At 42.6% G+C, this 15858-nt stretch overlaps 1 protein-coding gene across 1 annotated transcript; it reads left to right on the top strand.

Moving 5' to 3' along the window:
• Positions 1-33: 33 nt before the first annotated feature.
• Positions 34-12803, top strand: LOC143332644 (lissencephaly-1 homolog A-like). The gene is made up of 11 exons (XM_076750337.1): positions 34-224; positions 5698-5979; positions 7261-7345; positions 7463-7537; positions 7854-8060; positions 9748-9916; positions 10099-10201; positions 10377-10605; positions 10922-11023; positions 11106-11262; positions 11460-12803. Exons 2-11 carry the CDS (start codon positions 5948-5950, stop codon positions 11531-11533), a joined length of 1233 nt encoding a protein of 410 aa, XP_076606452.1. The 5' UTR covers positions 34-224; positions 5698-5947; the 3' UTR covers positions 11534-12803.
• Positions 12804-15858: the final 3055 nt, after the last annotated feature.

Consider the following 15858-nt stretch of genomic DNA (forward strand, 5'->3'; position numbering starts at 1 on the left):
CCGATATGCACACTGCGCGCCTCCACTCACCTCAACGTGCGCGCGGCCGATATCCAATCGCGACCGTTAGCTGGGGCCGGGCGAATGCGGTGGTACCAAAGAGGAGAAAAATCTGTCCGACCGTGCCGGTGATGTGAAAAGTCACAATACCACATCAAAACCGGGCTTTCCTATCGCATGCTGAGACCAGTGAAGGAGATATAAGAATGACCTTTTGTCAGATGGTAAGTTAGTAGTTTTTACACGCGCCTGTGTTTTTGTTTTGGCACTTAGAAAGACTTGTTATTTTTTGACGACGAATTGCCTGCAGTGTCTGCGCTTTCCCGTTCTCGTCTCAAAATGGCGGAGAGGCCGAAAGCTAAGCTAAGTGGCAAAGTTGGCATTCACAATAGTATCGATTTAGAGACTGACCGTTAAAATAATCCAACAGCGATAGCATTCAGCTATGTCAAACGCAATTTCAGTCTTCAAACATGTTCAGTGCTTCTCTGTCAATGCGTGATCTGCACCGACTTGAGACACTTGTTGTGAAACCTTGTTAGCTAGCTGAGCATTTGGCTAACGCTAGCTGCGTCTATTTATGGAAGTTCTGTGGGGATGAGCTAACGTGGTACGTTAGCCGGCTAAGCTAACTTAGTGCTGTCAGCTTGCTGCCGTATTTCCGACAGCTGGATGAAAATAATTCTGATGTTGTTGGAAAATATGTAAATCAAATGCTACATTTGAAACATTGATATTCATTGTTGTTGAAACGTTATAATTTGCGTGGGTAATAGTTAAACAGTTAAACCAGTGTTGTCCTGTAATATCAGCTAACGTTAATAGCCTTACAATCACACTTGGGCTGCATATCCCATTCACCTACACATTTTAACGGAAAACTGTTATTTTATTTTCAACACGTGACTGTTGCTTAGCTTCATGTCTGCGAGGACCAACGCCCTTTGTGTGCTTTGGTATGGTGAGTGTAGGGTAATGGGAATCGAGCCTGCTCAATCTGACAGTTCCAGTTAACGTCTACGTTATCGTGCTAAGCTAATGTTAGCTGGAAAGGGCGTTGCTGAGCCATTGCTGCAACTTTGCCCTTGTGGCCATCGAAGCTTGGAAAGACGTCACCAGAGCTAGATTTTAAACTAAGACCTGTTTCTTCAAAAAATAAAGCAGTCTTAAGCTGATTTGGGTTGTTTTCATGCAGACTGCAAGCTCCCTCAAGGTAATCTGTCAACGTTTGAGGAATGACAATTAACGTTAGGGTGGAGACTCAAAAAGGATCCGTACGAAACACTTACATTGAACTGTGCTATACTGATTTCTGTTGAGATATACAAAACTGACTCATAAAATGAATTTACCACCTTATTAAATGCCCAGTTATTGCAGTGTATAAATCAGAAGGCCCATGCCTGTAGAATAGGTTATGAACCTTAATATGTGCTCAATTTTTCAAGGTACTCTAGCATCTCAATTTGTTCCCTAATACATGTTTTTAAAATGCACTAAGATGCTGTTGTTGAAAGTGCTGTGAAGGCTGTAACTATATTTATATTAGCTATATTTATACCTGCATCCCCTGTTATTCCTTTCTGTTTGAGAAGAACTGCACTTGCTAAAGTACAGTACTTCCAAATTAAGTGGAAAGTCAAAGATGTATTGTTGTCATGTTTTGATATTCTGTCACAGCTGTTTGAAATTCTGTCACTGTCTTGTCACATTTAAATCTTGACTGTTGGCATTGCTGACACGTGCAGCATGTTTAGATAAAGGTTGAGTAACTTTTGAACTCAGTGATTTTATTGTAGGGTGATAGACTCATTTCACCATAAAGCCTGAGGGTCACTGATTAAGAAAATTTAATGAAGTAGTGTAGGCTGCCAGTTAAAGGAAAGAAAAGATTTGCCTTGATACTTTGATTTGTAATCAAACATTGCCTTGTGGTTCAGTTTGTGCCAGCAGGGACTTGTTTGGCCTGAAGGTCACCCATAAGGAGGGGCATTGTACAGCAGCTTGACACAAACAGAGCATGATGACTGAAAACTTGATATGCAACCCGAATTAATGCCTGTGGCTGGTTTTATTGCCTTTTGTCTTGTTAAGTTTACAATGATTGTTTCCTCAGTGCTTCTTTTTTTTTTTTATATATAAATCACCCCTGCTTTGAAGAATAACATTAAATTGCAAGAAAACAATGTAGCATGGGAGAAACTTCTTTTAATTTTTGCAGTTGTTTTATTTATTCAGCCAATTCTGAATTGAGACTTGATGATTCATTCATTAAAGTGAGTCAGGAGACTCAAGACATGCATACCCTCTGGTTCTACCTGTAATCATTATGTAAGCATTGTATCCCCACCCAAGGGCTGAAACTAGGATTTAAATTAGCATTGTCTATGGAAATAAGTAATTGATATGTTCTTAAAACATGTAAGTGCCACTGCCCATAGAACAATTATTTTATTAGTTGATTATTTGACTAATAATTTGAAATAATTGTGTAAGTAATGAAAATCATTCTCTGGTTTGAGCTTCTCAAGTGGGAGGATCTGGTGCTTTGAATATCTTTGGGTTTAGGGCTATAGATAGTCAAATTTTCTTATAATTATATAAGGATCATTATTACAAATGAATTTCTACATTGTTTCACGGAATGCTGCATTTATAGCAGGATTGATGACTGCTGTTCATTTGGAGAAAACAGGAAAAGTCTGTTTCACATCACAGCTGGATGTGCTGTTTGTTTAACTGAACATGACTGTGTTGAGGACATTTTCAGTGCTCTGAGAAAGACAGATGAGGCATAATTGACGTCACACGCTAATATTGTAGCCTAATAGGAGCTTAGTCACGTCATCTGTTCACCTTTTTACATTTCACAGCTTAAACCAAGACAATATGGTATGGTAGCATTTTGTAGTTGTTGAGAGAGAGTGAGATGGGCATGTATGTTCTTAGATCTGTATTGTGATTGAGAGTGGATGCAGAGATGGGAGCCTGCTCCACCTCTTAGTGACATCTCTGTGTTCTTCAGTGGCAAGTAAATTAAAGGTGGTTGCCATGCTTCTTGTGTTCTTACTGGCCTCCACATTGACACATGTATTTTGTCACATATTGCCGTAGGAATATTTCTCCATCTAAAATGCATTATTATAGCTTGATTGTGAGTTTTTAAAGCAGAGTTTTTGTATTGCTGTCTATACTAGGGATGTCCTGATCCAGTTTTTTGGCCCTGATCCAGATCTGAGTCCTTTTTGATATTGAGTATTTGCACATAATATGTCTGATCTGATTCTGATATGTGAGTCTGACACACTGAAATGACAACTGTAGCCTTCTTAATTTGGCACACCTTATATTTCACAAGCTTCTTGGCTCAAATACTGAAGGTCCAGATTCAAAATGGTTAACTTGACAACCTAAATTATTGATATGGTATGAATGAAAATTTAACAGGGATTATGAAAGTAGCCTGAAATTGGTTTGAAGTGATTGGCTACGGAGATGACGTATCACTGTTGTAGTTACTTAAGTGATTTTCTTTTACCATCATAAACAATCTTTAATCTTAGTACAGACACTGGCTTGCAGAGAACACGCTAACAGACAAGTTTTATTTGGTCTGTTATCAAGTTACTCACAGAACTAATGTTCTGTAGTGAAAGTGAAGGCGATAGTCAGTGATCTCTGCACCTGTTACTTCGACGGCAGCAGAAACTCAGCAGAGGATGAGTGGAAGGAGAAGGAAGCAAAAACAGACCTGTAATTTTAGATTTCATTTTATAGATAAAATATTCAGTTTCTTTCAGAGGGGAGCGGGTGCCATTGGCAATGATACTGGAAACACCGGAATCATCAGGTTGTAGGTAGGGCTGGGCAACATGATTGAATGTATAATGTAAAATGATTAAATTGATTACTAATACAATCAAATGTTGAATGCATTACACTAGATTAAACTCTTTGCATATATAAAACAAAAACCTTAATCTAAGTTTCTTAAGTGAAGTCCTAAGCCAAAATATGTGTTTATATCTCTCTAGGAACTGACCACAGGCAGTGTCCACAAATGAACAGATGCAATATTGCTTATGTGAGCAAATTCATTCAAAGCAGTCATTGAGCAGAAGCAGAAGTGAGCTGAGTGGTCAAATAGTCACACAGGTTTTAAACAAACCTCTCTGCATTACTTCCTTTTGATAAGCCTGATACATAAACAGGACCTTGAACCCTTCTTGATTTATGGCTCACACCATGTTCTCTCTGTGTAGCACTTTGCCGAGATAACTGTAGATTTGCCTCTCAGTTTTACTGGATGGCTCTTTAGAATACTTTTTGCTGACTGAAACTAAGCCTCATAGTGTCACTTGTTTATTTTGCACACCCCTTTGTGTATTCTTTAAAACATTTCTCTCAAACACAGTTGCTCATGAAGCTTAGGAGTCTCAGGCAGGTGCATTCTCTACCTAGATTGTCTTAGTTACGTAATAGTTTAGAGGTTGGTGTCTTTGGTCAAATGGCTATATTTGAACCACGTAGAGAGTGCTGCTCAGCTAGAATCACTATCTCTGTCCTGTCAGCTCAGAGCACTCGTCGTGTTTGCAGTTCTTTCTAGGACACTTCTGGTTCGTCCCTGGCCAAATGTTTTGTTGTCCTCTGCGGCTGCAATGATTTTCATTGAAAGGAAATGCTCCAGAGCTCATCTGTGAAGTAGAAATATATGCAGAATCAGTCATCTGAATGAGTGTCATTCAAGAATTTATTTTCTTGACATAGTCTTTTTGTGTTTAGAAGCAGCAACTGGCAACGAATGGTGGAATAGGCAAGAATGATGCACCAGACAGAAATACAGGCAAAGGCTCGCTATTAAGGTCCTCTCTCTGTGTCTGGGGTTAATCCTGTTAGCTGCCATCCAGTCCTTTCTTTACTCTGCACTGTCAGCTTTATGGAGGTCTCTATCACTTAGAAACACGCACGCACACACACACACGCATTCACACAGTCTCGACGTTGTCTCGTCTAGCTGCTAAGCAGCTTCGTGCTATTGTGGCCCCAGGTGCCAGCAGTGTTGAAGCTCAGGAAGTGAATGTTCTTATTAGCTTCATAATCCTTGAGAGGTGTGTTTTGATCCATCAGCGTGTCCTGTTGTGCTCTTGTGTTGAGATGGTCACATTGTCCCAGAACTATATTCAAGAAACAATGTTTTTAAACTCTCACAGATTATTGTTGAGATAATTGGTAGATTGGTACACAAGGTAGAAAGTTGCTTGTTCAGTCTTTTAGTTTTACAATAGAAACTTTTTCTCAGTATATTTGGAAATTGATGTTATATTATTTCCAAATATACTGAGTCTGTGGCTGCAGTGAAAGGTCTGAAGATGCATGCATCAGTGCATCAATGAACGAACAGGAGAATGACAAAGAGCCCATAAGAAGGCTTTTTTCCAGCTTCCCAGCATTGTTGAATTAAATGCTGTACTTCCTTCTGTTGCCTCTTTACTTCATTCACCAAAACCTTGTTAAAACCTAAACTGTACTGTAAGTTTTTGCATCACTTCTTGCATGAGTATATTTTGGTGAATGACAGAATATAAGAAGACATGATGACTAAGAAGAATGAAATTTGTCAGCTTTTTGTCTTTTCCATAACTTGTCTTGGTACCTAGTTGTGCAGGTAACTCACTTCTCTCCCTCTCTCTCTATCAGGTAATGGGCACGCCTGATCAGTGAGTGAACTTTGGACCGGTGAATACTGGTGGAGCCTGGTCCCAGCAGTTGATTGACAGCTCTCTAGTTCGCATCCCTCTGTGTGGCACTCGTTTCGCCACCTCCGAGTCTCTGAAGGAAGAACATCACTGAGGGATTCAACACTTCCCCACCACACACTTCCCAGCCAGACTCCCCCAGCACATCACCTCACCCTCACCTCCCCAAGAGGGAGAGAACAGCAGCCACCATGGTGCTGTCACAGAGACAAAGAGATGAACTGTGAGTGCCTGAATGTAGATATGTAGATGTGCAAGCTCACCATATATGCAAACAAGAATGGATATGTAGATGAACACATGTATTGCTTATGAAGAGGATATCTCTCCTTTAAGTGTGCGTACATGTAGGCTTTTTAGCAATCCCTCAAAGTTTGATCACATGGTACAGATATACATCATGTTTTCATCTCTTGATTGAAAGCTGTTTGAGCTAAGTCATCCAGAAGAGGTCAATGCAGATGTTGTGAGAAAGTGCACTTACAAGAATGTGTAATCATTGAGGATTTGTGAAGAGATGTGAGCTTCAAGGTGCTTCACTTGATAGCTCCTTAGTGAATATTTCATAACCCACATGACAGGAGCAAAGAAGTGAGGGGGTTGGGGAAGGAGGAGGAACTTCTGATGGCTGGTTAGCGTTAGCAGCACTGTGCAGTGACATCTGCCTGGCTGATCGTACAGTATGTGCCCCAGTCCAGACAGCACAAAATAGCAGATGTCTTCATGGTGTAACCCTCTCAGTCAAGAAAATCTGGATTGTTTATGTTCTGGTGTGTTTAAAATAGGATTTGATTGGGAATATTTAGTGGAAATCCTCCCACCAGTGATTGTCTAATCTTCAAAGTCTATAACAGACAGTTGAATCAGGGTTACAATCACCAGCCGTTCAAAGTAGCCCTGAAGCTGCAGCCTAAATTTAGCACCATTACTCATGAAATATTCACCCTTCTTCTCATAAAAAAGCTGTTCCACTCATTTATATAACTGTGTGTGTATGTCTGTGTGTGTTTGTGTGGAAGTCTATATGTGTGTTTAAGGTTGTGTTTCCTTGTGTTTGTGGTTGTCCTGTCCCTGCGCTGTACGTGTTCACTCTTTGTGGCGAATCTGTGGTTTCCATAGCAGCACAAAACATAGTTTCCCAGTGATTCGGTCCGTATGTTTTGTTTTCTTCGCTGAAGGATTGTAATTTCTTATGGCACACACTCAGATTCGCTGACATTTAAGGTGGAACTGTGAAACTTGAATCCCATTGCTCCCATCTATTAGACAGGGTGTGGTCTCCACTCTTTTAAGGAGGAACCAGCATGTCTCTTAAGGTGGATATTTGATAAATAAGAACCTCACTTCGACTTTGTTGACATGTAATTCATTTCACACAGTTTTTGGCTTAGTCAATGAATACTGGCTGCAGAAGTTTGGCAGTGGGTATATGCTAGCATCTGTCACGATCTAATCTGACAACATCTGAAACCTTTCAAAAATCAATTTTATTTCACTTTCTCAGAAACCGGGCTATAGCCGACTATCTCCGTTCCAATGGATATGAGGAGGCCTATTCCACCTTCAAGAAAGAGGCAGAGTTAGATATGGTAAGGCAAGGCAGGTGCATACAAATCTTAATAAATGACCAAAACAATGTGTGCATTTATGCTTACTAAGAGGAATGTGGATTCCTTTGTCAGTGTATGCATTTTCTCCATCCATAGAATGAAGAGGTAGATAAAAAGTATGCAGGGCTTTTGGAAAAGAAATGGACCTCAGTCATCAGATTACAGAAGAAGGTAAGGAACATTTGTGTGCTGACTGATAATCTCTTCTAAATTTCCCTCTGGCAAATTTTGTGGGAGTGCAGAATAGTTGTCATGACGTGTACAGTGCAACATGTAATGTAGTGCTCATTGCTTTCTGCCAGGCTCCCTCACCCATCTAAAAAAAATGTTAACACAAAAACATAAGCTTTTTACGACCCAATGCATGATAATATACATTTCTTGCTTTTCTAAATCAAGTAATTAAATAAATGTATTTATTGGGATAAACATTTGCTGATCACCGAGTCTTCTGACGCCTCTGCCTTGACTCGCCACTCTGCCTCAGGTGATGGAGTTGGAGTCGAAGTTGAACGAGGCGAAGGAGGAGATGACACATGGAGGATCTGTAGGTCAGAAGAGAGACCCCAAGGAGTGGATCCCCCGTCCCCCAGAGAGATACGCCCTGAGTGGGCACCGTGCTCCGGTCACGCGTGTCATATTCCACCCCGTCTTCTCTGTCATGGTCACAGCCTCTGAGGATGCTACCATCAAGGTGTGTGTGTGTGTGTGTTTACACACTGCCCGTTTATTAGGTACAGCTAGCTACACCTGATGCAGTCTAATACTACAGCCCTGACATAAATCTTCACTTTATTTATCGTATATTCATTTTTTTGTTGAGACGTTTGACCTGCTGTATGTTTGTGGGAGAACACCAAATATTAGAAACACCATTTAATCTGATGCAATACAATCCACATCACTACAGCCTCCACAATGCTCATGGAGTTAAATCAATACTTTTCTGACTGAGTCTCAAGAAACGCTGGGGGTTATTGTGTGTGCATTAGGTTGTATTACCTCTATCTTGGTGTGCCTGCATTACAACTGGCAGCTATGTACAAATGTATCATAGTACACTGGCAGAAACGGTATTGATATATTGCATAATAGTGTATTGATACAATTTGGTCTAGTACTTCAAATTTTGAAAAAGTGTTTTTTACTAGTTGAAGAAAACTAATGGGACAGCCCAATCTAGGATCTAGTGTAATAGGAGGTCCCATGTGTGCTCTCTGGAATTGTCAAGACTCTTGCTTCTCTAATGTTTGCATTATTTATTTATTTCATTTATTTTAAGGGGACAGTGTACAGCTCAAATATACATGCCACCATTTGCTCCATGGTGTACTATTGTTTCTAAAGTGAGCACTGCTTTTAAAATGTGTCTCCAGCAGGATCATTAAAACACAGTGATGGCTGCATGCAGCTGCATTCATAAGCAAAATCAGCGAGTGTTGCAGTACACCACGACGTAGCCTCTGCAGCTCTGACCCTTCAGATCAAAGCTGTACTGCAGATCTGAGCCTGTTCTCCCTTTTTATCCTCAGTGCTTTTGCTTCAACACACTCCCCTCCTCTCTGCCTCCTCCCTCCCTCCCTGCTTTCCTTCCTTCCTCACTCGTTTTTCTGCTTTGTCACTGCTCATCTATGTGGAGATGGGCTGATGCTCATGTTGTCAGAGGCAACACTCCCAGAGCACAGCACCTTGGGAAATGTGCAAACCTGTTTATCGTACATCAGGTTTCTTTTTTTCCTTTTCAGCCTTTTTTATTCATTAAACAGTCTCAGCAGAGTATTAAATGTACATAACTTGATTTTGGCTATGAGGATATGCTCAACGATTTAAACTGTGTTTTAAGTTTAACTACATGTCTCACAATTTCAGCATTCAAAGTAGCATTTAATGTCAAAACACATCTAATCTCGACCCCATCCTTCCTGTTGAGTGTGTCAGAAAACACATTGGTCACCTGATTTTACTGCCCCAAAAACTTGATCCATCACTAACTTCCCATTCCTCAACATTAGTTATGCAATATGGCCATTTTTGCTGTTAAGGCCCTCGTAGACACAGTGCAATAACGGCACCGCTATGCTCTGAGACCCATTATTTCCAATGGCTTCTGCAGCACCACAAAAGCTTTTCTCTGCGTCGGGCAAAGCAGCACATACAGCCCAGTGCACCACTGATGATGAACCCAGTGCTGAACACAGCTCAAATCACGTTGTATCTGAAAGAGCCTTTAGGCTGCTAGACTTACTTAGAATTGACCAATGTCAGCTGTTTCATACTTCTATTTGATGTTGAGGGAAGGTAGACAGGTCTGTTTGATAACTGGGAAGGGTGAGACTGAAGTGCCTTGCAGATTGACTTTCACTGTTCATGTCTGATTTTAGGTGTGGGACTATGAGGCAGGAGACTTTGAGCGAACCCTGAAGGGCCACACAGACTCTGTGCAGGATATCTCCTTTGACCAGACGGGAAAGCTGCTGGCTTCGTGTTCAGCTGACATGAGCATCAAACTCTGGGACTTTCAGGGGTTTGAGTGTATCCGAACAATGCATGGTAAGAGAACCTTACAGAAATAACAATGGTGACAGCACAGGAGCACCTGTGAATGTTTGTGTCTAATACACAAACACAGAAACATGACAATTTCTTTACAGTTTAATTGAAAGTTATGAGCAAATACTCTAAGGATTAAGGTGAATGCAGAGCAGAACTGAACTCTTGACTGTGTTGTCTAGGCCACGATCACAATGTGTCGTCTGTAGCCATCATGCCAAATGGTGACCACATAGTGTCTGCCTCCAGAGACAAGACCATCAAGATGTGGGAAGTGGCCACTGGGTAAGTGAGGGGGAGCCTCATTTCAACATTTCATCACATTGATGTGATGGTTTATAGTTTCTTCCATTTTCATTCTTCCTTCCCACGATCTTAATTTTGATATTGATGATATTGCAATGCTTTTCGATTGATTTATACTAAAAGCTGCTCTTTAAACTTAACAATATTCCCGCAGGTACTGTGTGAAGACATTTACAGGCCATAGGGAGTGGGTGAGGATGGTGCGTCCCAACCAGGATGGCTCGCTGATCGCCAGCTGCTCCAACGACCAGACGGTGCGTGTCTGGGTGGTCGCCTCAAAAGAGTGCAAAGCCGAGTTGCGGGAGCATGAACATGTGGTAGAGTGTATCGCCTGGGCCCCTGACAGTGCTCACCCCACCATCCTGGAGGCCACAGGTTCAGAGGTACGTACAGCTGCTGCAGGATCTGACATTTACCTACAGAGGATGTTTGGTTCAGCTGCAGGGTTTCCCACAATTGTTTACAGCAAAGACCAACCGTGTGTCCTGAAATTATGAATTTGAACTGATGCTGCTGCCACATGAAAAATCAGTGAATTCATCCCATTGACATTGCCATCCTTTGAGCCATGCCTCTAGCATGGCTGAAAATTGCCACATCGCACCTAAGTTGGCATCTTTTTTTGATTACAGACTGCATTGTTGTCTTTCACGCAGCCAGTCAGTGTTCTTACATTTTCCCTGTATCTCTGTTTTGTAGAGCAAGAAGAGCGGAAAACCTGGCCCCTTCCTTCTCTCTGGATCCAGAGATAAAACAATTAAGATGTGGGACGTCAGCATCGGCATCTGCCTCATGACTCTGGTGAGTAATGGTTCGGATGACTGTCTTTGAGTTAATGTTTATTACTGAGGGGAGTGGTGGGTAATATGTCGTGTTTCTTCAGGTGGGACATGACAACTGGGTGCGTGGGATATTGGTTCATCCTGGAGGAAGATTCATAGTGAGCTGTGCTGATGACAAAACCCTTAGGATCTGGGACTACAAGAACAAACGGTGCATGAAGACCCTGTGTGCCCATGAACACTTTGTTACCTCTCTGGGTAAGACGGTTAATAATGGAATTGATTTTACATATACTGTTTCTCAAGCATCTAGCAGTAACAGAACCTAAACCCAAGCTGAAATGCTCATTTTTTCATTGAGATTAAACTTCTTTCAGCCTTCTGGTGAACCTGTTTAATGTATTGATCTTATCTTTAATGCAGCATACCTGAGCAAATGTCTGCCTCTCTTGCAGATTTCCACAAGACTGCTCCCTACGTGGTGACAGGCAGTGTCGATCAGACAGTCAAAGTCTGGGAGTGCCGCTGAGACTGCCTCCATCTCTCACCCTGTCCTGCTCCCCCCTCCCACCTCCAAAAGCAGCCCTAAAGCCCCACCCTACCCAACCCTCCTCTGCACCTCAGCCCTCTTCCTTCTGTCCTGACACCCAGCCCAGCCCCTCACCTCTCGCACTCCAAACCATAGCTGACCATGGCGCTTTACCTTCTCCCCGTCCCCTCCCCTCGCTCTTCTCTCCTTCCCTCTTCCCTACATCGGTCCAGCCCTATTAAGATGACTATTGTCCTTTTATGTAAATTATTCTGGATGTAGGGTACGCTTAATAAATGTCACGCAATCTCTGACACATAAACACACTCAAAAGATAAGAAGTATTCCTTGCATGGTGAATCAAACAAAAAAATTGTATACTGTTAAATTTGCCGAATTTGCATACTGTTGTCATGACTTCCTGTCGGTTCAAAGGGTAAATATCCTTGTGTGCTGGCGCAGGTGGATTTCGGTTAACTGACTGACTGCCCCCTCCCCCCCCCCCCCCCTTGTTGAAGGGGTTTGGGTTTTGTTTTGTTCTACTCCATGCCTCCATTGTTGTGGTCTGTCACTGCGTGGATGGTGATAGAGAAGGTGCGAGGAAAGTGAGCATAAAGGAAAGAGAATGAGTGGAAGCTGTCCAGGACAAGATGCGAACACGTTGAAGAAAAAAAAAAAAGAATTAAGCAGGATGCAGCTCCCTAGTCGAATCATATGAGGTTCTGTGGGCGAGTGCACGTGTACATGTGTGTATACATTGTATGAGTGTGTGTGTGTGTTTGTATATTATGACAGGAGAATCTCTCCGCCGTCTCTGCTTTGATGGTCAGAGGCGAGAGAGGAGGCAAAGCTTCTCGCCCACTGTGTTCATTCATACTACTTCATCTCTTTTAACAAACTCGCTTTCTAGTAGACACTCACAGGACCTTAACGATCCCTAAGCTGCTGAGAGCACAGTCAGGCACACGCCCCATAGCAAGTGTGTTTTACAGAGGAAAAAGTCTGCTCACCTTTTATGAGATTTGTGTGTGTGTGTATGTCGGCCCAGAGAATCGCCCAGTGCCCTCTTGCTCGCTATCTCTGCCTTGTTAACCCATTGAGGGCTCCCTCGCGCGGGATTTTCATTCTGCTTTCTGTGGTCTCACTGCTCTCTTTACACACACATACACATACACTCACAAACGCACATACACGCACAGTAAAAGTTGTGTATCAGTATATCTGGATGTCATTGTTTGCAACATAATGAAATAAAATTCTGTAAATATAAGTTATCTATTTGTGTTCTTTCTTTTTGAGGAAGAGGGGAAGTGAGATGAAGGGGATAAAACTTCTAGGAGTCAGACCAGATTTACCACCGCCAGGTTTCATAGCGAGGTCAGATACTGCATCATACCTTCCAGTTGATGCCCCTGTGCTTGCAAAATGGTACAGCAATCAAGCCAGCTGTGTTGTGCTGTACTTCCTCTGTCTCCAAATACCCATACTTTGAAGCAGGCTGGTATACTAGAAGTTTTCCTAAGTGTCACCCTTATACGGTGAGCCTGGCACTTATTCCATGTCATTATATTTTACTATTGCAGGTTGTTGTTCAGTTTGGTTCAATCAGGCAAATATTTGAGATTCGGAGACCAATGACTGTGCAGCCCAGAAAGTTTGGTAACTAAAATCGTCAGAGTAAAGCGTTCAGAAAGAAATGGGTCACCAGACAAAAACTGGAAAACGGCTGCTCTAGACAGCAAATATTATTTATGTATAACTATCTGGCTGTGGTGCACAGATGTCGGTCTGGTGCTCCACCGTGGCCTCTAAGCAGCTTTAGCCAACTTCCATCCGAGCCGAGGCCACACGCTGACTGTAAATGTTACTGAAGCAGGTAGAGGAGGAACTGATCGGTCCTGACCTAGTAGTAGTTTTTTTTTTTTTAATGAAAGATGAGTTGGGAGATGGGGAGGAGGATGTAAGACCTATCACAGACAGTTTAATAACTTTTGACGTTTATTCCTCAGGTACAGCACAGCTACTTACATTGCCAGCTCAGACTGGAGAGGCATCAGACATCAGGAGGCAGCAGGGACAGTTCAGGCCCCCTTATCAATTATGTACAGTACCCCAGCCTACTTCTGTGCAACACACACACACACACACACACACACACACACCTGCTCACTCACCCACACAGCAGCAATTACTCTTTCTCTGCGCTCTGCAGTATCCTGGCAACAGTTGCCAGGATGGCGAGTGTGCACGCGCCACACCTCGCTCTGTCCTGCAGGTCTGTGAGGGTGGAGGAGCGGGAAACAAGCGGCGTGGTGAAGTAAAACATAAAATGCAGGTTCCAAAAAGGAAAGCTATTACAGCGCAGGGGTCGTGCAGTAAAGGGGCACTGACATTGGGAACGCAGCATGATGGACAGACACTGGTGAGGTGGACGTGTGCACACAGAAGTGAGAAGTGGCTTCATGGGACTTAATGAAAGGATAATAAACCTGTCTCAGTCTGAAACTCCTGATTCTTAACAGAGGCACTGGAGTAGAAACATTGGCCTACATCCCCTCGCCACCACTCTCTCATGCCTTGCACACACTTTCCCCTCATGCAAGTTAAGGCATCAAAACAGGGTAGAAGAAGCTCACTTTCTCATTTATATTGCTTCTAGGTCACCCATTTCTCTCCCTCTGACAAGACTGATACAGATTTATGGCAAGGAGAGGAGTGAAAAGGTAGCTGCAGAGGAGGTCTCAGGCAGCATCGATACAGATAAGCTGCCGTGATTCTCAAGTGTTGAGAGGTTTCAAGGTCAGTGAATACACCAGACCTGTCTATGTCAGATGCAGCAGTATTGATTCTCCCAGACAGGGTTGAAAAATCCTATACAGCAGGTTGACTTTTCTTAATGAACATATGCAGGCAGATGCGAGTAGTTTCAACTGCAGACAGCTGCAGGGTCTGTATTAATATATAGGTTTGTGTGTCATCCCAGTATATCTTACGTGAGTCCCACTGTAGTTTACGTGACCAGCGTTCTAATCCCCACAAAGCCTGGGAAGGACGCTGGGGAGGTTTGGAGCAGCTGTGGACAAGGTATGTTACAGGATGTGGCGCTCTCTAGTGGTAGCATGCATGGAGAGGTTCAATGTCCCTATAAGGAGAGAAAAAAAACCTGCTTCCCTGCACTGTGTAGTGAGCAGTGGTCGCATGGATGTCATGGAAAAAATAATAAGCCTGAACATCTTGCATCTCAGCGGAGGCAACAGAGGAGAAGTTTGTTTTTGGATTTATTGTGTCTTCACAATGACAGTAAGATCAAAAAGAACTTGAGGGAAAATGGACATTTTTGTTCAGCTCAGTCATGTTTTCCAAGTGTAGGACTGGAGCTGTAATTAGAGCTGTGCTTAGGGTAGGAATAAGTATTTTGTCTGACATAAGGTTCAGAATGAACAGCGAGTGTTCAACACCGAAATGAATCTAAGATCTGATACGGTGTAAATATCTGAGAAGTGTACATTTTCAACTTTCCACTGACCAAAGAGATAGGCCTATAGACAGCATGTTGTCATTCTCTAAGATGCCTTACATTAAATTAAAATTTGAATTCTTTGGTGGGAGTAATTTAATTTTCGTGTTTGGGATATGGATATGGTTACGCATGCTTCTTTTTGCACATTCGTCATATACAATGCAAACAACAAATCCACAAGGATCTCCATTAGCAAAACTTATGGATCAACTGAGTCATGACCCTCGCTTGTGCAAACTGAGTTTAGTTAACGAGATATAAACTTTTCGCATTTGTGGCTCCCCCTAGTGGTAGAGTCTCCCAATATGCTCGGACCTAGCATCTGCACAGCTGAGTTTGGTTACAGTTGCTGAAGGTTTTCTTTTTATTTTGGCCCCACGTGTATGTGGCTCCACACACTCGTTGCTAACTCCTTTTAATCTCTGGTCTCTGTTTAAAATCTCCTGTATTATATTGCTTCCTCTTTGTCTCTGCTCTGTATATCCACTAGTGATGCAGCACTTCTAACTGGGTCAGCCCGTCCCTGCCTCACATCCCTCCCACCCTCCTTGTCTCTCCACAAGCCACCCCCTCCTCTGCCTCCCCTTTTTCCTCTGTATATGCATGCCTATAGAGTTTTTTTTTTTTTCTTTTATGCAGCTCATGTGCTTACCATGTGCAGCAGCTCTCTCCTCCCTAATTTCCCCCTGGTCTTCCTTTTCTGCCTGATTCAGTTTCTGTCATATATCCTCTCATGGTATCTCATCCTGTTGCAAAATGACCCCCACCCCCTCACGCACACACTCGCACACACACACAGTCACTT

This window comes from Chaetodon auriga, chromosome 15 (assembly GCF_051107435.1).
Source record: "Chaetodon auriga isolate fChaAug3 chromosome 15, fChaAug3.hap1, whole genome shotgun sequence".
Taxonomy (NCBI): Eukaryota; Metazoa; Chordata; class Actinopteri; order Chaetodontiformes; family Chaetodontidae; genus Chaetodon; species Chaetodon auriga.